This window comes from Gambusia affinis, linkage group LG23, assembly GCF_019740435.1.
Source record: "Gambusia affinis linkage group LG23, SWU_Gaff_1.0, whole genome shotgun sequence".
NCBI classification, from domain to species: Eukaryota; Metazoa; Chordata; class Actinopteri; order Cyprinodontiformes; family Poeciliidae; genus Gambusia; species Gambusia affinis.
Window position 1 is genome coordinate 17,289,027 of NC_057890.1, and position 22,338 is coordinate 17,311,364.

Here is a 22,338-nt window from a genome sequence, read left to right on the forward strand (position 1 = left end):
ACTCGGCAGCCATTTTTCAAAATGGCTGTCACATATGATCTGAATGGTGAGCAAGCAAATGTTTATGCTTGCTTCCACGTTTGAAAGATTTCTACAGTAATATGCTGTGCCATTACAGAGGCGGATGCTATTCTAAGATAATTGCTGAGGCTATTGATGATTAGCTAATCACAGATTCTGGCTGTTATTTCCCATCTTAAATCTAATTTCCTTTTTATTTTCAGCTCTCCCTCCAGAGGCTTTAAGGTGTTTCTGGGTGCTCCTGATCCATAGAGATACATAAAGTTGAGGGAAATGCTACGAGTTGAAGCATAATCTGAATTAATCGTTGGTTCACCTTTCTGGGCTAACAGGAGTCTGACTCAGATCTGTGTTTGAACAGCCGTCACAAAGCTCCTTTCAGGTGAAGCTGCCAGTGAAAAACTGGATTTCATTGGATGGTTTTGTTTTTATTCACCTGTTTGTGTTGATTTGTTTGAGTCAGCAGTGACTCAGTTCAACATGGTGAAAACAGGTGAAGATAAACAGAAAGAGGAAACAACAAATGCTTTCTGTTGGACAGTGGGCAGTCAGGGGGTTGCTGCCTAAACAAAAGGAACCATCATCTGTCTGAGCTGCAGTGATGCCTGACTGGAACGCTGCAGGTCCGATCGAGCAGCCGAGGATGAGGAGGAGGAGGAAGGGTTTTATAAATGCCAGCAGATGATTCACAGCCTCTGATTGGAGGATGTGAAGCACTTTGAGAAGTGGAGGCTGAAAATCAAACCCTTCAGCTCTGAAATGATTAAAGAGAAAATTGTCGAGGCTGGAGGTGGACAGAATGGACATAAACACGGGTTCTGTGATACTTCAGAACAAAAGCAGCAGAACAATGCTTTGGCAAAGCTTCCTCTTCCAGTGTTTATCGTAGGGAAACTGAAATGAACACCAGAACCGACATCTGGAATATCTGGAAGGAGAAACTTTCTGCTGAAACAATCAGATTAATCCTGATTAATGTAAACTAATTTAGTAAATGATTAACCGTTAACTGAATATAAATACAAAAAAGGTCGATTGCTGAAAAAAGTCAACATATTATGCTAAATCTGTACAAAAATATAAACATTTTGAATTTTAAAATTCAAAATGTTTATATAACAGATTGTAATTTTTGAATAACAACATGTACAACATCATGCATACAGACAGAGCTGCAGCTAGGGATTATTTTAGTAATCAATTATTTTGACAATTAATTGATTAATCACATAAAAAAACTTTGCTACATTCTGCTTAACCACTTACATCTTTTTTTGAAACAGCTCTCCATCCGGAGATAAATTAACACATTCAAATTTATGTTTTATTGTCTAAACGGCGTTCCTTTAGTGAACACTTGATCATCTGTTGCATCTGCAGCTAAAAATATTTCTAACATCAACCTGTGAAAAGCTCAGGCTTTTCTGCTGATCTGTTGGTTATTCCTGGATTAATTGAATGATAATTGGAAGGCAAAATGTTTTTGTTTTTTTTACAGAATTTGAACCAGGTGAAGCTAAAACTGTCACTCCAAGGGTTCTGGGTTGAACATATTTACATACAAAGATGTTATTTTTTATTTTAAATGTAGATGTTTTGTGCAGCTTTGCCTGAATGTCTCATTCTTTCAGAAAATTTGCTTTTTTGAGTCTGTATACTTCAATTCACAACTAATCGGTTACTAAATTAGCTGATGATTTTTTTTATAATTGATAATAATCTGATTGGAGTTCCTCCCCGCTTGTTTTGTTGTCCTTAACCAACTCCTTTCATTCTTCCAAATGCGTTTCTAGAAGTTTAGCATTTGTTTTTATCAAATTTGATTCAGAAATTGACATTTAGAGGAAAAATGTTACAAGTGGTTACGAGAACTGGTCATTTAGTTTTACAAAAACTTTCTAAAAAGCCGATATTTTTATATTTTTTAGGTAAAACCAGTGAAGTATTGACATCTTTATGTCAGAAGTTGTTGGGATGAAGGAAATGATGTCGAGGTCATTAGTGACTCCAGTTAGCTGCTCGGTTCCCTTCGCCTCATTTCTGCAGGCTGTGAAAATCATCTTGAAATGTGTTTGGGGATTTGGCTTTTATTGCAAATTTCAATCATCGTTATGAGTTAAAGAGCTGCTGGGGTCACGGAGCCGGCTGATATTTCATCTCAGGAAAATGCAAACTCTGTCTTCTGATTCCCAAACTGCATGACTCAGTTTCCTGAGGATGTTGGGAAGAAATTCGCAAAATGGGGCGTGGAGATAAACGACCCAGAAAAGACCGCTTCGATTCGGGTAAAGGTCAATCTCACAGAGTTTAAAGAAAACTGGATGCAGGGATCTCTCTTTATTTGATGTTAAGAGTTAAGAAAAGATTCCTTGTTTTCAGATTTATTATTTATTTAAGGGATAAAACTCAAATAGAAACAGTTCCAAGTCTCAGCTACACACTGTTTATTGTTGTTTTCTATAATAATTAAAGCTGATTGAAGAGCTGAAAGAACTCCAGAGGAAAATTATTTCACCCAACTTTCATCACTTATTTTAATCTTAAAATGAAAAGTTACTAAAGGAGAATGAAAAACTGAATCCAACATCCACAAGAAGAAAGACTCGAAAAATGTGAACTAGTGAGCCTCGGTCTCGATTCAGTTGAAGTGAACTCTGGCGTGGTTTGAATGCACATGTGAACGCCAAGCGGTCAGCGCCAGGAAGTGAACTACAATGCAGGGCATTCTGGGTAAATACAACCAAAACAAACATGCTAGTCCAGCGCTAGAGGGAGAAATGGATCATAGTCTTTTATCAAAGACAAAAGAGAAATCATAGAACTCCTCCGATCTGATGTTGCGCTCAGCGTCGTCTTCAATGGTTTTGTGTCGTTTCCTTCAATAGTTCTTGGTACAGCGCCCCCACAGGCGAGGATGGGAACAGGTTTTTTTGAAGCATTTGATTTGTTTGACAATGCTTAGTGCCATTTTTTGATATAATTGGATGAAAAAGGCCTGACCGGTGGTGAGGCTCGTTTAGTTGCAAACACAGACACAGAACTACAGCACATATTGTTCTGTGTTCACAAAGAACAATATGTGCTCACATCAGTCTCAGGTAGGTGGCACTAAAATAACAGCAGGTGTAACAACTGTGCTAGCTAGCACTCTGTCACAACGTAAATGACAGCATTTCCCTTCTGCCCACAAAGTTTCCAATGTTTTTTGGTAGTTTTTTCCTAACTTGTCTTTTTATTTGATGAAGTTATTTATGTGCTGAACGGTAAAAGACCTGAAGTGAAATTTTACTGTTGTATTGAAAATGGATTCTTTGACAAAGTAATAAAAATAGTGCTGAGGGTGGTAATATTTTACTGTAAATGTGGCGAGGTCAAAACAAATATTTTTCAGATGTGAGGGGGAGACATCCCCATTCACTCATAATTATTGCGTCGCCCCTGGATACGATCCATTAATGGCCTTCATCTTTAGACATGGCTGCCTCACTGGGACGATTCATTGCACTGAAAAGTTTTTACTCTGACTTAAAAAGGAAGTGGACTACGTCACAGGTCATTCTGGGTAAATGCAACCGAAACAAACGACTTAAAAACTTTCTTCACATTGTTAAGAACCTTTGATATTGGTCTGATATTGGAAATCGATAACTGCTGATGAATTTGTTTTCATCTGGCTGATCCTGCTGTGACAAGAAGGCAGTTTAGTGGGTCGACAGAGAGAGAGAGTCAGCAGGTACTGAGAAATTGTTCAACAGCGTTGCCATGGCAACAGTGAGCATGTAGATCAGGAGTTTTTCTTTTTTTTTTTTTTACACACACACAGACATACACACATATGGTGACAGAGAGGTTAGCACAGGATTCCCTGCTAATCCAGTTTCTATGACAACTCGCGCCTCGCCTCCCCGTCTGCCTCGCTTTCATCCCCGGCTGTGATGGAGCCCCACACAAACTTCTGACTCCGTCGGCATCGCCGCCGCGCAAGCTAGCAATTACCAGCAGTGGAAATTAATAGAAAACGATAATTAAAAGACGGGAAGATGTTTTCGTTGGAACATCATCGACTGCAGACTCTGCCGTCAACGGGAACCTGCAGCAAATTAACTTTTATTAGCAAATTGCAAAGAAGCTGAAGGGTAGCTCCAACTTCTGCATCAATCGGAGTTCCCCACTCAGCATTTATTTCATCAGGATCATCTGGAAGCTATGGAGTGCTGTTTGCACTGCAAAAAATGAACAGCAATAATTTTGCATTTATTCAACTTGTTACATGATTTTTTTTTTAATGGGAGCTCATTTTTTAACATCTGCATTTTTTTAAACCATGTTACTGATTTATTTATAAATGTCAGTTTCAAACAAAATTTTAATTAGCAAGGAAAATATTTAGCTAACAAGTTAAATATTTTGTGTAGAGGCTAATGATTTAGCTAGTAAAAATGTAGTTTTCAAACTAAATAGTTAGCTAATTATTTAGCCGGGAAGCTAAATATTTATTGTTTTAAGCTAAGTATTTAGTTAGCAAGTTGAATATTTAGCTTGCAAGGTAATGATGTAGCTATATATTTAGTTTGAAGTTAAATATTTAATTGAGAGCTAAATATTCAGGTTGGGGACTGATTTAGCTAGGAAGCTAAATAGTTTTCAAACTAAATATTTTTGCTAGAAATCTAAGTATATAGTTTTGGGCAAAAATTTAACTATCAACTGAATATTTGGAAGAAAATTATTTAGTTTTTTTTTAAGTATTTAATTTTCAAACTAAATGTTTAGTTTGGAAGAAAATTATTTAGCTAACAAATTAAATATTTAGATAAAAAGTCCTATTTTTAGTTTTGAAGCTAAACTTTGATAGCACACTATCAAAAACTGCTTGGTAAATCTTTTTTTTCTTAACAGAAATTGAAACTGCCACTTTAAGATTTCTGGGTAGAACGTATTAATAGACAAAGAAGATTTTTTTGATCTTATATGTAAAATTAAAATATTTTAGGTTCAGTTTTTGCTCTGAGTGTGTTGTACTGTCAGGAAATTTGATTTTTTAGAGTCAGTATATCCCGGTTAACGATTGATCATTTCTTCTGGTTAATTGTTTCTGCCCTAGTCAGGTTATTTAAACTCGTACAAACGGAAACGTTTCTGGCCAGTTTAAGCGACGCCGCTGGTCTCTGTTGAGTGTGAAAAACAGGAAGTGATGCGACGTCCGGAGGTCAGACTGGAGCTTCCCTGCCGCCTTGGACCAGATGAGGTGTAAAATATCTGTGGGAGGATTTCAGACTCATGTCTGTCTCCACAGATTGAATATAAAACTATTTTATTGTGACTCATCATTAATTTATGTTGGAATCAGAACAGAGGTTTTTTCTAACCTGATTGATGAAATAAATAAAACATTATAATATTAGGCAAGTTATTTTAGGTAAAGTTTTTACTTAAAATTTAGGAAATTTCACAACTTGGTGGACTATTGAAAATTATTGAGATGATTGGAGTTTTTTTCCAGAAGTAAAGAAATATAAAGTTGTATTTCTGTTTTATGAAACAAATCTGAAACCAAAGAGAGTAAATCAACTGTCACTTTTAAAAAATCAATAAAAAATCTCTTTGTCATGTCTGATAGACGTACTTTTATGTATTATATTTACATTTGCAAATTGCCGGATTTGTGTTTAAGATGTAGAAAGATGGTTGATTGTTTAGTTTCTTATGGATTAGTGAGAGTTGGGCAGTAATTAGTTACATTTACTTGAGTAACTTTTTGAAAAAATTTTACTTTTAGGAGTATTTTTACTACTTTTGAGTAAAATGTCTAGATTCTCTACCCACTAAATAAAAAACAAACATATTTTAACCAGAAATTCAGCAAACACACACACACCTGCAGTTTTTGTTGTTTTACATTGAAAAAAAAAAACTTATTTGGGAAAATGTTTATTTCACCTGATTTTGATATTTTGTATTTATGGTATTTTAATTTTTTTACTTTGGTCTTTAACATGCCAATACCTTTTCATTTATATTTTTGTCAACATGTGTTCATTTCAAGCTGTAAATAAATAAATAAAGGTTTTCCTCCGACCTCCAGCCACATGCCTCTGAGTCCGACCGCTGACACCAAACATGATCGCCCGCGGCAACAGGCGGTTACTAACGGCAACCCAACAGGCTCTGCTGTCGCCAGGGACGACGACGGGGAGGACCCGCCCTCTGGAAACAGCATCGTGGTCCGAATCGGGATCCCGGACCTGCAGCAGACGGTAACGCGCGCACAGGGCGCCAGCGCGGACCGAAGCGTGGATCATGAAACACAACACAAACCTGTCTGTGTGTCCGTCCTGTCTCTTTCTCTGTCCGTCCCCCCCTGTCTGTCTGTCTCTCTGGCTCCGGCTCTCTCAGAAGTGTTTGCGGTTGGACCCAGAGTTACCAGTTTGGACCAGTAAGCAGAGGGTTCTGGTGACGTTGACTCAGTCTCTGTCGGATGTTTTGAACTATGGTCTCTTCCAGCCGGCGTTCAACGGCCGAGCCGGAAAGTTTCTGGACGAGGAGCGCCTGCTGAAGGAGTATCCTCTGCCCAACATCACTCCCATCCCGTATCTGGAGGTAAACCAGACTTACCATCACCAGCGTTTCCCCTAAAATATGAAATTAAAGTCACGCGCAGAAGCTTGTTCATGTGATAAGTCATTAAAATAAAGGCAGCCACAGATTCAGATGTAATTAATCAGAATTTAAAGACTTTAATCATCAGTTTTGGTTTGCTTTTGAACCATAATAAGTCAAACATTGACCAAAATATTCCAGATGTATTAATGATTGCACTCATCAAAATGTAATAATGTGTCTCACTGGTTTCCCCAGTTGTCAACTGTATGTTATTTTTATGATGTTATTTTTGTGTTTTTATGATGTAAAGCACTTTGAAATGCCTTGTTACTAAAATGTGATACACAAATTATCTTGATTAATAGATTGACTGATTGATTGATTGATGATTGGTTGATAAATTGGAAGAGACATCGGTCTTATTCGGCGACAAGCTCCTTATACTTGGGAGCATCTAATGTGGCGTTTTGGGGAAATTGTAGTCGGCCATTTTACTGAAGCACTATGAACTCAATGTGTTACAATTACACACAACGTTTTATAAACTGTGTGAAATGTGCAGCTGCACATCGTCCGAAAACAACAAAAAAACCTACAAAACAGGAAGACGACCACTTCCTGTTGTCTTCTTCTACATTTTCACCAGTAGTAAAATCCATCTGTTGTGACGTGAAAAAAGTGTTTTCCTTTGGCTGCAAAACCAAATGATCCTAAAGCAAAAACTTTAGCAAAAAACAGAATTTTTTTAATTGGTGTGTTTCAATTAAGCAAATGTATTTTTGTAATTGTTACAACTTTCTGAATATTTACTAGATTTTTGCCTCATTCAGACTCATTTACTGCTAAAGAACAGCTGCTTGAAAGCAGCGTTTCGATTGTTCTCAGATTTAAAATGTCAGAAATTTTTCATTAGCATCTCAAACTGTTCAGTGAACCTGTGGGGAAAAATCTCAGTTCAGTTCCCAGTTCTCCTCGTGTTTCTCTGAGCATCAGTTTCCTCAGCAGCTCCTGTGTTTGTCTCGTCGACCTCGTTGACGCGTCTGGTTCTGCTGCTTAACGAGGATCCGTTAATTAACTCTGGTTTCATGATCTCTCTGTTTCAGTTTCGCTATAAGAGACGAGTTTACACTCAGAGCTACGTTGATGACAAACAGCTGGCAAAGCTTCACACTAAGGTAGCAAATGGCTCGGACAGCGACTTCTGGCTGCGTTTGTTGCCATGGTGACTGATCAAACCGAATGTTTTGATGTTTCAGGCCAATCTGAAGCGATTCATGGAACATGTTCACCAGAAGAATGCAGAGAAAGTGGCCAAATGGTTGGAGAAAGGCCTGGACCCGAACTTCCACGACTCGGACAGCGGAGGTGAGCCGGACCGTCTGTCCACCGCCTTGTTATAAATAAAGCTTTAAGTAGAACGGAAATCAGATTCACTGAACCGATTCCTTATTTGAACAGTGCAGTCTCTGAACTGATTCTCTGACTTTTTGGAGGCTTCCCACTTGGTTTCAGTTCATTACGTGAACACTTTTTAAATTAATCTTTCTTAATTTTTCATTCTGATTCATATTTATATGTAAATATAAAGAAAGTTGTCTACATACAGTTTTTTTATTTTGATTATTAAACACAAATAAAATCTAGAAATTTGTTAGAAAACGTTATAAATTCTCCGGATTCTCAGCTTTTTCCTGTTTGAGCCATTTAACTCTGATCCGTGTCGGTGTTGGGTCGACTCTGTTCTGATTGCTAACAAAGACACTCTCCCCGCCCCCCCAGAGTGCCCTTTGACCCTGGCTGTCCAGCTGGAGGACAGCTGTGAGCTCATCAAGGTTCTGCGCAGCGGCGGGGCTCACTTGGACTTCAGAACCAGAGATGGCATCACGGCTCTGCACCGGGCCGTTCTGTGCAGGAACAGCGCCGCCCTGACTGTGAGTCCGCCCGCCCGGCCCGGTCTCAGCCCGGTCCCGGTCCCAGTCCGACTTCTGACCCTGCGCTTTGACTCCACAGACGCTGCTGGACCTCGGCGCGTCGCCGGACTACAAGGACAGCAGAGGCCTGACTCCTCTCTACCACTCTGCCATGGTGGGCGGCGCCCCCTACTGCTGCGAGCTGCTGCTGCAGGACCACGCCACCATCGGTGAGTGTGTGTGTGCGTGTGTGTGTGTGTGTGTGTGTGTGTGTGTGTGTGTGTGTGGGTGTGTGTGTGTGAGAGTGAGGGAACGACCTCTGTGCTGCTTAAACACTATCAATGATGATTTATCTGTAAAAAACAAAGCACTTTGTCGCTGAAAGTGTTTTCGTTGCCATGGTTACAGGGATCACTGATGAGAACGGGTGGCAGGAAATCCACCAGGTGACACACACACACACACACACACACACCATCGCTCCACTGATGACTGGTTCTGTTCAGTTCTGATTCCCTGTGTGTGGGCGTGTTTTTTTTTCTTTTGGTGTTCAGGCATGTCGCTATGGCAACGTGCAGCACTTGGAGCACCTGCTGTTCTACGGCGCCGACATGAGTTCCCAGAATGCCTCAGGAAACACGGCGCTGCACCTGTGTGCCTTGTACAACCAGGTAACACACACACACACACACACACAGGTTTGTGTGTGACCCGGTCACATGGCCGTGTTGACATGTCTGGTGTCGGTTCTGCAGGACAGCTGCGCCCGGGTTCTGCTGTTCAGAGGAGCCAACAAGGACATAAAGAACTACAACAACCAGACGGCCTTTCAGGTGAAAACAGGACAGAAAATATAGATTCATACATTTATATGTGTTTAGGTCATTCATTTTGGAAAAACATACATAAATCACTTTTATTGGAAAATAAATATAATATATATATTTTTTTACTTTTATTATATTTTTATCTTTTTCAATAAAAGCAACCCAAATCTGTCTTTTGCTCAGAATTTTAAAAAAAAGAAAAATCAAAATATATGTTTATAAATCTGTGGATATGAGGAAACCATAATGATTGGTTAATAATGATCAATTTTAGCTAAAAGACAAACCAAATAGATTTATTTTTAATAAACATGTAATCTCTTCACTGATTGTTCATCATCTGGTCTGTGTTCAGGTGGCGATCATCGCGGGGAACTTTGACCTGGCTGAAATTATCAAGATCCACAAAACTTCTGATGTTGGTGAGTTTAAACACAATTCAGAGTCCGGCTGGAAAAAACACCCAGACACAGATTAATTATCACTTAAAGAGACTTTCTGCTTTAATTTCACATTTCTAACAACTCAGCAGAACTAAATGGCAACAAAATGTTCAAAAGTTTTATCACATTAAGGACTTTAAAAAAATTTGAGTTTGAATTGGTCCTTTTTTTGGGCTGTGAAACAGAATCTAATTCAATATGGCGGCGTGTTAGGGACCTTTTAGGTAGAAAAAAAACAATAAGAAGCGTACGTTTCTGTCCAAAACTGAAATCTGGAGAATTTACTACTTGGTTTCGTTTGAGAACCTGAACATTTTAAATGAATATTTCTTAATTCTTCACTCTGATTTTTATATATATGTTTATACACACATACATACTTTTGATCATATTTTTTTATTGTAAAAATGAAATCTTGCATCACCTAAAAAAAGAAATAGCATCGAATAGTTTTATTTTAGTAAATACAAACGATAAGCAGTATAAAATCACAGTTATATTGTAAGTAATTTGACTATGAAATATAATTATAAAATCTAAAATGAAACGTCTGAGGCGTTTTTCCTGCTGGCGCCGCTGCTGAGGTGAACTCTGTGTGTCTTCATGTGTCCAAGTAGTTCCCTTCAGAGAAACCCCGTCCTATACCAAGCGCCGCCGGGTCGGCGCCACCAGAACCCCGGCCGGGAACGGCCTGTCATCTCCTCGCTCTCTGATTCGCTCGGCCAGCGACAACGCCCTGGAGAGCCCCGCCTCCTCGCCCGGCCCCTCCCTCCAGAGCCTGGAGACGCATCACGACTCGCACACGCACTCCCTGAGACGCCACCCGCGCCGCCTCAGGTACGCCCCGCTGCACCCGCACCACGCCGCGGTCCGGCCCGCCTCTCACTGGTGTGTTGCCCCGCAGCCCCGGTGGGGGGGGCCACGCGGAGACCAGCCCGCCCTCCTCGCCCCCCCACACGCCACAGATGAGGAAGAGGAGGCTCTACAGCGCCGTGCCAGGGCGCACCTTCATCGCCACGCGGTCCCACGTCCCCCTGGGGCCCGGAGAGATCCAGCTGCACAGGGGCGAGCGGGTCAAAGGTCAGTGGGAGACAAAGTGCTCAACTCTAGTACTCGAGTACAAAACACTTCCAGGAACTGGAAGCTGACGGCCATCTTGGTAGGAAGTGTAACCGACTGTAAACAATATCAGAACAATAATTTTATCATTGATCATTGATAACTTCTGGGACAATTTATCGTAAATTGTCCCAGAAGTTATGTAAAAATTTTAGTACTCCACCCACCTCTGTAATACTTTATAAATATCAGTTATATTTGCTGGGGCACCTAATGCCAAGCTAGGAGAATTAGCTTAGCTAATGTAGCTTTTTATCTACATTAGCTACGTTGGCATTTAGCCAACATGTTTGTTAGTCCAGTTACTCACTCTGGGAGTCACAAAGTCTCATTATTCACCTGAAGAGTTTCTACGTCCTTTATAAATCCCTTTAAACGCTGATTGGTGTAGCATTCTTCCTGTTCGATAAGTAGTGAACGTTGACCAGCTATCCACATCGTCTCGTGTTTGTCCATCTCATTCGGGTCGATCCTGACAGCAGCCATTTTGCTTCTATACATTTCCTTTTTGTTGGTCTGGAAGCCATGATGGTTCCGCTACGCTTTACGCTGCGCTTACCTACCAAGATGGCAGTTCTGTGTTGCGCATCAATTCCTGTTCAGAATTTTGGAAACTATTTATTGATACTCATTGTTTAATCTTATTTACCACAAATAAATTTTGCTGAGTCAAAACTTTACTGAAGTTAAAGTACTTTAAGTATTCAAAAGTACAAATTACACTTTGAGTGTTTCTACAGAACTTTGTAACTTGCTGAAACCACCTGACCTGTAGAACCACTCCGCTACAAAACTCTAATATTCGTCTTTGAAATGTAGCGCAGTGAAAGTCACTCAGTTACTGTCTGGGCCGGTTCTGACCCGGTTTGTGTCTGCAGTGCTGTCGATCGGCGAAGGAGGCTTCTGGGAGGGAACGGTGAAGGGCAGAACCGGCTGGTTTCCTGCCGACTGCGTGGAGGAAGTCCAGATGAGACAATACGACCCGCGACTGGGTAACGACCCCTGACCTCTGCTGGCCCCATCTCCTTCCCAGCAGCCTCCAACATGTAACGTCTCTGTTTCAGAGACGAGAGAGGACCGAACGAAGCGCCTCTTCAGACATTACACCGTGGGCTCCTACGACAACTACACCTCCTACAGGTGAGACTTAGGAACTGCATGTTTTCATCAAATATGAATATTGACTAGTTAGTCTTTTCCAACTCAGACCTAGCACACGTTTGACCCTCGGTCAAAGCCTGCTTTGAGTCTTTGTGGTTCTGTGGAGTATTTCTGAGCAGTCAGTGTGTTCACTGATTTCCATCTGAGTTTTTGTTCTGGTCAGAACCTAAAGTTCAAACCAACTTTAGTCTAAAAACAGCAGGACAGCTTCCTCAGAAAACCTGAGGTATAAATCTTAAGTATAAAAGGTTTCTCATCGTTAGCATCAATCCCTCCAACAGGGAAGATACTGCCTGCTTTTAAATACTCCACATTACCATATAAATATATCTGAAATTAAAATGGAAGAACAAATTGTAAAGTGACCTTCGAAGTTGAGGCAATCATTTATTTACCGGACAGTAATCTGAATTACCAAATAATCTCAGTTGTTTTCTCCAATCTGCATCTGGTTCAGTGACTACGTGATCGAGGAGAAGACGGCCGTGCTGCAGAAGAGAGAAAGCGAAGGATTCGGCTTCGTCCTGCGAGGAGCTAAAGGTAGAAACGGAGGAGTGGTGGGTGTTCGGACGGAGAAGCCAACAAAGATATTTTAATCTGAAACCTTGAGAGGAAAACTCCTCGCTGTGTTGTTGCATAACAGCGACAGAGCTGTGATCACGTGGCAGCACTGGTTTCCAGTCAATGCTGGAAAGCCGTTGATTAAACTCCTCTACAATAGAGTTAATACTGAAGTTACAAAAGTCACCAAAGTAAAGTTTTCACTGACCTTTCACCTTTATCCAGCTGAGACGCCCATCGAGGAGTTTGCTCCCACGCCGGCGTTTCCTGCTCTGCAGTACCTGGAGTCGGTGGATCAGGGGGGCGTGGCCTGGAGGGCGGGGCTAAGGACCGGAGACTTCCTGATAGAGGTGAGAGGTCACTGATCCGCCAGTCGAATTTAAACCGTTCCTGAGATTGACCTCTGACCTCTACTGTGTGAAGGTGAACGGCAGCGACGTGGTGAAGGTGGGTCACCGCCAGGTCGTCTCTCTGATCCGACAGGGAGGAAGTCGGCTGCTGATGAAGGTCGTCTCGGTTTCCAGGAAGTCAGAAACAAACCTGATCAGGAAGAAAGGTGCAGCAACAACGTTGACTTGTTCTGTAAAATGTTCGTAAATTAAGGAGTTTAATGCTGCAGAAACAGATTAAAGCTGTAGTTCCTGAAGTTAGTAAACTCAGACAGCAGAGTTTTGCTTTTATAAGCTCCTGCATAAAATTAATCTGACTGAATTTGACCTCAGAGGTTCGTCTTAAAGGTACAGTTCAGATTTTAAGATGAAGCCACCATGATTTAGCCAACAGTTAAACTTTTCACTTTTCCACAACTTCATTTGTTGCCATCGATGTGTATTTTTAAATCTCACAACCAGGAAAAAAGAATCATCAGAAACTACAAAATAAAACAATAATATTCCAGAAAAATGCTTCAATTCTTCAGCCTGGGAGCATTTAGATAAACTTACATTGTTTATCTGAGGTAATATTTCAGGATTTTACTGTGAAAAGCGCAAATGAAAGGAATACTCTGATTGGCTGGTGGTGTGGTTCGTTTGCAAGCGCACTGCAAAAACTCAAAATCTTAGTTTTTAACCTGATTGAAAAAGGTTTTTTTTTCTAGCCCTTAAAAAAATTAAGTAACTTTTCTGCAAAACACGAGAGCTTTTAAGTGAATAATTGTTGAATATTGGTAAATATTTTTTACTTTTTTGTAACATTTTTTTGTAACATATTTGCCAAGTAGAATTAGTATTTTTTTAAATGATTCACTTAAAACTTACTGAAAAACTACTTGTAAGTTGGTTTTATCTTTTTTCAAGTGTAGTAAGATATTGTACCGAGATCAAGACACAAATACTTTGTGTGATTTTATATTTTTGCAGTGCACACTAATAAAAAATAAAAAATGTCACAAAGCCAAGCACACAATAATGAATCAAAAACACTATAAAGTGACAGTTTCACAGTTAAAAGTAATAAAAAAAATGAGTTTTTATACGGGTTTTAAACACGGACAGGGAAGGAGTAAAAAGAAGCTACTTGTAGTCCAGAGAATACGGTAATTCAATCTGTTGGTTCTCCACCTTAAAATAAAACTACTTTAAAACAAAATAAAATATCTAACAGTAACTTCTGTCAGGACATAAAACCCGTTTGGACTTTAGTTAAAGTCTGGCTTTGTTGAACCAATTCATGGTAACTTCCTGTTTCCTACCTCTTAGCTCCGCCCCCTCCAAAGCGAGCCCCTAGCACGTCGCTGACGCTGCGGTCCAAGTCCATGACGGCCGACCTGGAGGAGATCGGTAAGAAACTCAGATAAAAACAAACAGAGTTTATTTAAACCAGAGTTTAAAAACCAACTCAGAGTTAAAAACACACGGATCGGTTCAATGTTTTTTATTGCTGATGTTTGCTCTGTCTGCAGCCAGGAGGCGCCGTTACGGTGAGTCACTTGGACCTCAGTGTGGTTCTGGTCGGGTTCTGTGTCTTAATGTTCGGGACGCACAGCGTTCTCCTCCTCTCAGCCAATCAGAGCCTAAGATTTAAACACCTGGAGGCGGAGCTACGCTGTGCATCTCTGATTGGTGTTTGTGACGCTTCAGAGCCGCAGTTAAACATTTCTGAGGAATCATTCAGAACCGAGCTGACCCGACGGTTCTGACCCATTTATTGAGAACTGCAGGGGTTTTTTTAGCTGTTCAGCAATAAATTAAATATTATTTTAATAAAACATGCAGTTTCCTCACTTTTTATCTTTACTTTAGTAAATATTCCTGGATGTCTGTGATCTCACTCTCTATTAGCACCAAATAACAGCAAAATAAATACAGTCCAATTACACCATTGAAAAACAGAGGCTTCTTCAAATTCGCTGTAATACAGACTGCTACAGAAGATCCTTCCTGTCCACAGCCACCAACATCTACAGCAACTCTAATTACATAAGTTACAACAAAATTTAATTTTCCCTTAGGATCAATGATGCATTTGTCATAATATTTAAAAAGCAAGCAGTTCTGCTCAACAAATTCATAAATTCTGCAGAAAACCGCAGAATTTAAATCCAGTATTTTCCATACAACTCTTAAGCAAAAAGCTCCATCCAACCTTCCTGTTATCCACTGAACGTGTTGCTCTCTCTCACTGTAGTGGAAAATAAATTCCTTTAAAGCACAGCTGACATCTTTGTGCTTCTTCAGACCTCAAAATCAGCACTGAAACCGAGAATTAAGATTTTAAAAATGCATCTGAATGCATCTAAATTCAACTGCTAAAACATTCCCACTGAACCAGCAACAACCGCCAGAGGGCAAAGGTCACACCAGCAGAACCACAACAGACCAGATGGTCCAACAATGCTGAAGTTTAGAATTATGCAAGTTTGATTTCTCAAAGACCATAGACTTTAAATTTCTACAGAAAATGTAAGACTGAACACTAAATAAAATAAAATCACCACAGCTAAAAACATAAATAAAATGGTTTATGGAATTTCTCTGCACAAAATTGTCCTTCAAAAAATATTAATAATCAGAATGGAAAGTAATTTATCATGATTCATTGAGACAGCTGTAATTATGTCAGAACTGATCTTGAAGCTGATTTTCGTTTGAGAAAATCACTTCACGGTTTAACAGTAGAGAAGTCGCCGTCGGCCATGTTTGTTTCTGCGGCCCCGATAAGTCGCTCTGTGGTGGCGTCTCTGTTGCATTCGTTTTGTTTTCTGTGTTTGTCCTCCAATTTGTTGACCTTTTTCTCCTCCTGCAGAGAAACTAGATGAGATGCTGGCCGGAGGTCAACAGGAAGTGGTTCTGAGGGCCCGCCCCACCGACGACTTCAGGGCGGCGACGGTCAAGCAGCGGCCGACAAGCCGACGCATCACGCAGGCGGAGATCAACGTAAGACGAGCGGAAAACGATTAGCGGTTCTAAGTGTAGATGAACAATCCTAACACCAAAACAAAAAAAATATTATGAACTATTTAACTGACTGATATGAAACGAACTGCGCAGAAATAAAAATTATTTTAACTTTTTGGTATTTTTAACAAAAACCGAATAACCTTGGTTCAGGGATTCCCTCAGAGTTTCATCAGCCTGGCTAAACTTTATTATTAAAGATTTTATTATTCACTGAAACCAAATACTTCCTGTCTTTACTGATCTACATGCTAACAACGTCAGCGAATAAAGTAACAAATCACAAATAAAGGTTACATTTTTTGACTTTTTGTTTATTTCTTTTAAGTTTGGGTTTTTTAAGATTTTATTGTTAGGGTTTTGATATTATTAATCATTTCTTCCATTAACACATACTTAAATATTTAAAAATTTTCTGTCAACTTTAAACATTTTTTAACTCAAAAACATGCTAGGCTGCTGGAGGACTGCCATCACACCTCTACCACCGTGCTTTTCTTGGATAAATCTTGTTGGTTATTAGCTGTCCAACCCAGTAATGTATATCAATGTGAAAAACTGTGACTTAAGCATCAGGATGTGCTGTGTGAATGCAGCAGTTCCAGTTTTCTCCAGTGGGGGAGCTAAAGAGCGTGTTGTGTTTGCAGTCTCTGTTTGAGCGCCAGGGTCTGGTCCCGCCCTCCGCCCCGGAGAAGAGCACCATGCCGCTGCCCAGAGGGATGTCCAGAACAAAGAGCTTCGGTGAGACCCGTCAACTCTCGTTTCCCCCCACCTTCTCCAAAAATGGTGTCAAACATTTAGGGCAGAAACGATTCCTCGAGGGATTTTAGTAACTCGATTATGAAAATTTTATTTTATTTTATTTTTCATCCAATTAATCGATTAATCGTAAGAATAATCGGTAGATTAATCGATTATTAAAATATTAGTTTACAACAGCCCTACAAACGTTTTTTCTGCAAAAATTTTAATTTGTGTTGCCATTATTTCAAAAGATATTTTTAAAAATGTTTCCAGAGGTCAGAGGTCAACGACCACCCATATTTCCCCGCTCATTTTTTTTTTTTAAATCTAAAAAATGTTGACATCAATCAACTCATCTACGTTTGAGCAGCAATAAATTTCAATTGTGCTGCTTTTCTTTTGCAGACATTGATGATGACCTCTAATGACCTCTGGAAACATTTCTATTAATATCTTTAAAATGAAAGCAACAAAAACAAAACATTTTGCAGCCCAAACATTTGACACCAATTTCGTTGTATTTGGGTACCATTGGTGGGGCAGGTTGACCTTTTGACACAAATTTTTCCTGATTTGAAGGTTAGGGGGGCTGGTTGACCTTTCATGACCTCTGGAAACATTTTCATGAATATCTCTAACATTGAAGAACCACAATTTTTTTTTTTTGCTGCATAAATTTGTGGCACAATTTTTGTTAAATTTGGAGTTGGGGGGTGGGAGGGATTCACTCTCTGCGGTTTCCAGCTGTTTATGCTCCCGTTTCCATGGTTACGTCGACAGGCACCCCGGACGATGACAGAATCTCGGCTCTGATCCACGAGAGCCGTTTCCCTCGCAGCTCGTCTCTGACAGACGGCTCCATCCCGCCGCCCCCTCAGACGGCGCCGCCCCCGCCGCCGTCCCCCTCCGCGCTGTACCTCTTCGACTCCGGCCCGCCGCCGTCCTTCCTGCCGCCGCCTCCGCCGGCCCGAGGCGAGGGCCTGACTCGCTCCAGCTTCAAGCCGGGGGCGGAGCCGCGGCTGCAGGAGCTGTCGGACGCCAGGAGCCACGCCCACGCCGAGCGCCAGCGCAAAGCGCGGTCCATGATCATCCTGCAGGACACGCCGCCACCACCGCCGCAGCCCGACGGACACGCCGCCGGCGCCACGCTCCACACCGCCACGCAGACCTCCACACTGTCCATCCACAGCACCAGCCCCGCCCTCGGACACTCGCCGCTCTCCCGTCGCCGGGGACGACCGATAGAAAACCCGTACGCCAACGTGGGACATCAAGCTGCGCCGAACAAGCCTCAGAGGAGGAAGTCTCCTCTGTTGAAACAACTTCCTGTTGAGGAGCAGGGTTAGCATCGCCCGTCATCGTCTGTCTGACTTCACTGTGTTGTTCGTCATCCAGAGTAGAAAACGCGACCTTCAGAGGTCACGGCGCCTGGCTAAAGTATTCACACCCACAAACTCTTAGAGAGATAAACCAACAGGAAGACGTTAAACAAATCGATGATTCCCACGGATCAACCTGCTCAGTTTTCATTTAACCACTTAAACCTTTTTATATAACATTAAAAATACAGTAAAAGATGAGAAAATATGCAACTCAATTTCTTTTTATGAAAGAAAATAAACATTTTACTGCCGGAAGTGCAATAACAGCATTCCTTTAGCGAACGCTTCATTTGTAGCAAACGAATCACCTGCAGCTAAAAAAATAGTTTTAGCATCTTAAACAGCGAAGGGCTGATCTGTTTGTTATTTGGTTATTAATTGGAAAAACGGTGTTGCTCTAGCGCCCCCTAGCAGCAGGCTAAGCTGGTTTTCTGAAGGAATCCCTGAAAATAATGCTTATTTTTCTTTATGGTTAGAAATTGTTGCATAAATTCAGTAAAGTTAACGGCTGTAATGCAATAAAATGTGAGATTACTTTAGTGAGGCGTTCTAACAAAGTGCAGCGTGAGCCATTATGCTAACATGTTTTAAATAGGCCGTTTTCTAATCTGGCTTAAATGTATCCTGCTAATACTTTCTGTTGCTCTGTGGCCATTAAATTGTTCAAACTGTGAACGTTTGGTGATTCTGTCCTTCATCATCACTTAAAACATCTTCATCTCCGAATCCTGAGGTCGCCTGAAGGTCAAACCTCCGAGCAGGAAGCTGAAATCTTTGCGGCGCCTCTCTGTTCAGAATCAGTCCAGTTTCTGTCCTTTCAGGTCTTGGGATCAAAGACGATCCGTTCAAACCCGACGGCGGTGGACTGATGAGCCCGAGCCGAGCCGAGCTGTACCAGCAGCAGGTTCTGTCCGAGCGCGCCCGGGTTCAGGGTCGCCGCTCCTCTCTCTTCCTGTCGGTGGAGGGGGCGGGGTCAGACAGCCAGGCTCCGCCCCTCCTGACCCAGAGCCACTCCATGGACGACCTGGGCGAGCTGCCGCCTCCGGCGCCGGTCCTGTCGCCGTCACCGACGCCGCACACCTTCCTCCACCCGCTGACGGGGAAACCTCTAGGTCAAACGCATTTTCATTTTGGGTCACATCAAGGTCATGAATGTTCTTAAAGGGCCGGTGGTACAGAATGTTATTAATAGATGTCTCTGCATTCGATAAGGAAATGAATTAATATTGAACATCTTTTCACATTTATCACTTCCTCCAGGATTTCATTGTTTTTGTCATTTTTGTAATCAGTTTTGTGGAGTTAATTTAGAAATATTTATGATATTTCCGCTAATATAATGTCTATAACTTGACATCAATTAAGGCGAGGCAGCAGCGGCGTTAAAGTAAGAAATACCACCGCTTGCAGGTGGGAGTTGGCGTCATTAAACCCAATAGTTTTTACCTATTTTTGTGGAAAATTTGCAATAAACTCAGAACACAATTATGCATTAGTGCAAAAACAACAAAAAACGCAACAATCTGTTGATTTTGCAGAAAAACTGGAGGAACTGACATTTGGCAGCAGATCAAAACTGCTTTGATTTGATTGATATAATTTCAAAGGTTCTACTAATGAGTCTAGAGGGCCACAAAAAAGCTATGGCGGGCCGGTTTTGGCCCTCAGGCCTTGAGTTTGACACCAGCTCCATGATTGACCGAATAGTTTTAGTGTGAATGATTTGAGGAAAACATATAAAAGCATTAAGAAATAAAAACTTATTTCTTTTTAAATTTAAAACATGTCCTTAAAGTTTAATGCTGAGCAGCGTTAGACTCTGTTCACAGGTTCCAGAAATGTTTTCATCACAGAAACACAGAAAACATAAAATGCTTGTTTTACTCCACCAGAGCTGTAGGTGGCGCTAATCATGGCGTACAGGCCATAAGGTTCCTCAAGCAGTTAGTGATAAACATTTTTATCATTTTATAACTCGAGTAAAAATAATTACAAACAACATTTATGGTTCCCTAAAACTGCATCTCCGTGGAAACGGGGCCTAAATGTAGGTCAGAGGTCAGCATTTGAACAACAGTGCGTATGTTCAAATACTGCACTGTAAAAACGCAAAATTTCTCCAAGTATCGTCAGTTGTTTACTTTAGTTTGTTCTTTTGAAATAAGACCAAACTAAGATATTTGAACTAGAAACTAAATCAAAAGCACTTTGTAAGATCTTGAGTTCTTTCAGTGTAAAAAATATTTTAAGCAGAGAATGGAAAAATGTTTTCTATTGCTAGTGAAGAAACAGCAAAAATCCTTTAAAATAGCGCCTCCAACAGGAAAACATGTAACTACACCTGTACTCAATTTGGAAAAAATCCTTAAAGACGCATAAAAAATGTTGCTTCTTAAGTTTGGTGATTTTAACTTATATTAGTTGATATAGTAAATATTGTGAAGTTCTTCAACAGATGGAGTCGGCTTTTGTGGCACTGCCTTGGATTCATAGAAGAGCTTCCACTAAAAAAATAAAACAAAAACAATGGGACCGAGGACACTGCCTTGATGCACTCCATGAATATAAATCCAACTGAAACAGATTACAGGATGCAGATAAAATGGAGCTCAGAAAATAATCCAGCTCTGCTTCCTCACCAATATGTGATACTCTGATTAAACGTTTCCCCGTTTTTTGTTTCCTCAGATCCATCGTCTCCACTCGCATTGGCTCTCGCCGCGAGAGAGCGAGCGCTCACCGCGCGAACGCCGAGTCCTGAGCCTCGAATCAAACACTCCTCTGCCTCCACCACGCCCGTCCCCACCCCAGCTGCCAGTCCAGAGACCAGACACAAACGCACGTTCACCACCCCACAGGGCAGCCCAGAGCCTCGATCCAAGCGCACCTCTCCTCAGACGAGTCCGGAGCAGCGGACCAAACACTCGACGCCTCAGACCAGCCCGGAGCTGAGGCACAAGCGCATCACGCCACCGCTGTTCCCCGACGGACAGGTGGAGCGACCCGAGACGGAGGGGGGGATGACATCACCTGCCGCCCCCTCCCCCGAACGATGGAGACCCTCCCCTCTGCCGGCGCTGGCCAATGAGAGCCACTCGGCGCTGATCGACCGGCGGCGAAGCCTCACGGTTGGCAGCTCTGAGGAAGAGGGCGGGGCTTACACCGTGACGCTCCCACCTGCCCTGCTGTCCTCTAGCGACGAGGAAACCAGGGAGGAGCTGCGCAGGATCGGCCTGGTGACTCCGCCCCCCGCCTTCGCCAGCTCCCCTGCCCCGCCTCCCCCCTCCTCCTTGTCCCTGTTGCCACGGCGAGGAGGAGAGGGGGGAGGGGAGAGCGGCCCAGAGTCCCTGGTGAAGCGAGGAGACGAGGATGAAGGAGGCGACGAGCGTCTCCATGACAGCTCCTTGTCCCCCAGTTCGCTCCCTCCGTCCATCACACTGGCGTCCCCCCCCGCCCCGACCTCTCCCTCCTCCCCCCCTGCTGCTCACCCCGCCCCCTCCCCCTCTGCTACCTCCCCATTGGCTCTGAAGCCCCGCCTAAGGTCGCCGATCGGCCGCGGCCGCTCCGCACTGCGCGACCCGCTGCTAAAGCAGTCGTCCGACAGCGAGCTCCTCCCCTCCGCCGCCTCCTCCTCCTCCCCCTCCTCCCCCCTCTGCTCCTCCCCCACCAGCGGCGGCAGCCGGCAGCCTCGCTACCTGTTCCAGAGGCGGTCCAAGCTGTGGGGGGGCGGGGACGACGAGCGACGCGGGTTCAGCCCTGATGAAGGCGCCGGCCGACCGGCGGCGCTGGGAGGACAGAGCTCCGGGTCGGCGGTGGACCTGACGGCCCGCTCGGCGTCCGCCCTGGAGCTGAGCGGCCGGGCCGGGTCGGGACTGGACCTGGCCAATCGGCTACAGCTGCTCAACAAAGACAGCCACTCTCTGGGGGAAGAACCAAGTCCACTGGACCCGGGCCGCAGGTCTCCTGTTGGGGGCGCAAGGTACAGTCAACTGCCTGGTACCGAATTCCTAAATGGGTTTATAGACGTTCAGTCGGTTCCGAGAGTTAATCAAGCTTTACATCACTGCTAAACACCAAATCACTTTTTATATTTTTCTTCAACAATACGTCGATGTAGACTCTCAGTAACCTGAATCCAAAGACCTCAGGTTGGACCCAAATGGATTTCT

The 22,338-nt window shown here is 42.5% G+C and overlaps 1 protein-coding gene across 6 annotated transcripts in view; it reads left to right on the forward strand.

Annotated features, from left to right (window-relative positions):
• The window catches only part of shank3b (SH3 and multiple ankyrin repeat domains 3b), a 43,559-nt gene that overhangs the window by 16,412 nt on the left and 4,809 nt on the right, over positions 1 to 22,338 (forward strand). The window contains exons 3-27 of one of the 6 annotated variants that reach the window (XM_044108506.1): positions 6,107 to 6,278; positions 6,418 to 6,457; positions 6,526 to 6,621; positions 7,728 to 7,799; positions 7,881 to 7,989; positions 8,404 to 8,555; positions 8,635 to 8,764; positions 8,943 to 8,980; positions 9,089 to 9,205; positions 9,290 to 9,367; positions 9,717 to 9,783; positions 10,419 to 10,641; positions 10,709 to 10,884; positions 11,802 to 11,915; positions 11,988 to 12,063; positions 12,542 to 12,624; positions 12,871 to 12,995; positions 13,069 to 13,201; positions 14,346 to 14,426; positions 14,549 to 14,566; positions 15,892 to 16,022; positions 16,691 to 16,784; positions 17,568 to 18,128; positions 18,991 to 19,281; positions 20,858 to 22,148. In XM_044108506.1, coding sequence (XP_043964441.1) covers positions 6,142 to 6,278; positions 6,418 to 6,457; positions 6,526 to 6,621; positions 7,728 to 7,799; positions 7,881 to 7,989; positions 8,404 to 8,555; positions 8,635 to 8,764; positions 8,943 to 8,980; positions 9,089 to 9,205; positions 9,290 to 9,367; positions 9,717 to 9,783; positions 10,419 to 10,641; positions 10,709 to 10,884; positions 11,802 to 11,915; positions 11,988 to 12,063; positions 12,542 to 12,624; positions 12,871 to 12,995; positions 13,069 to 13,201; positions 14,346 to 14,426; positions 14,549 to 14,566; positions 15,892 to 16,022; positions 16,691 to 16,784; positions 17,568 to 18,128; positions 18,991 to 19,281; positions 20,858 to 22,148 — 4,433 coding nt within the window. In that variant the 5' untranslated portion in view covers positions 6,107 to 6,141. Of the gene's footprint in view, positions 1 to 6,106; positions 6,279 to 6,417; positions 6,622 to 7,727; positions 7,800 to 7,880; positions 7,990 to 8,403; positions 8,556 to 8,634; positions 8,765 to 8,942; positions 8,981 to 9,088; positions 9,206 to 9,289; positions 9,368 to 9,716; positions 9,784 to 10,418; positions 10,642 to 10,708; positions 10,885 to 11,801; positions 11,916 to 11,987; positions 12,064 to 12,541; positions 12,625 to 12,870; positions 12,996 to 13,068; positions 13,202 to 14,345; positions 14,427 to 14,548; positions 14,567 to 15,891; positions 16,023 to 16,690; positions 16,785 to 17,567; positions 18,129 to 18,990; positions 19,282 to 20,857; positions 22,149 to 22,338 lie in introns of all 6 variants that reach the window. The other 5 variants (XM_044108503.1, XM_044108507.1, XM_044108504.1 and 2 more) reach the window with 5 other exon arrangements.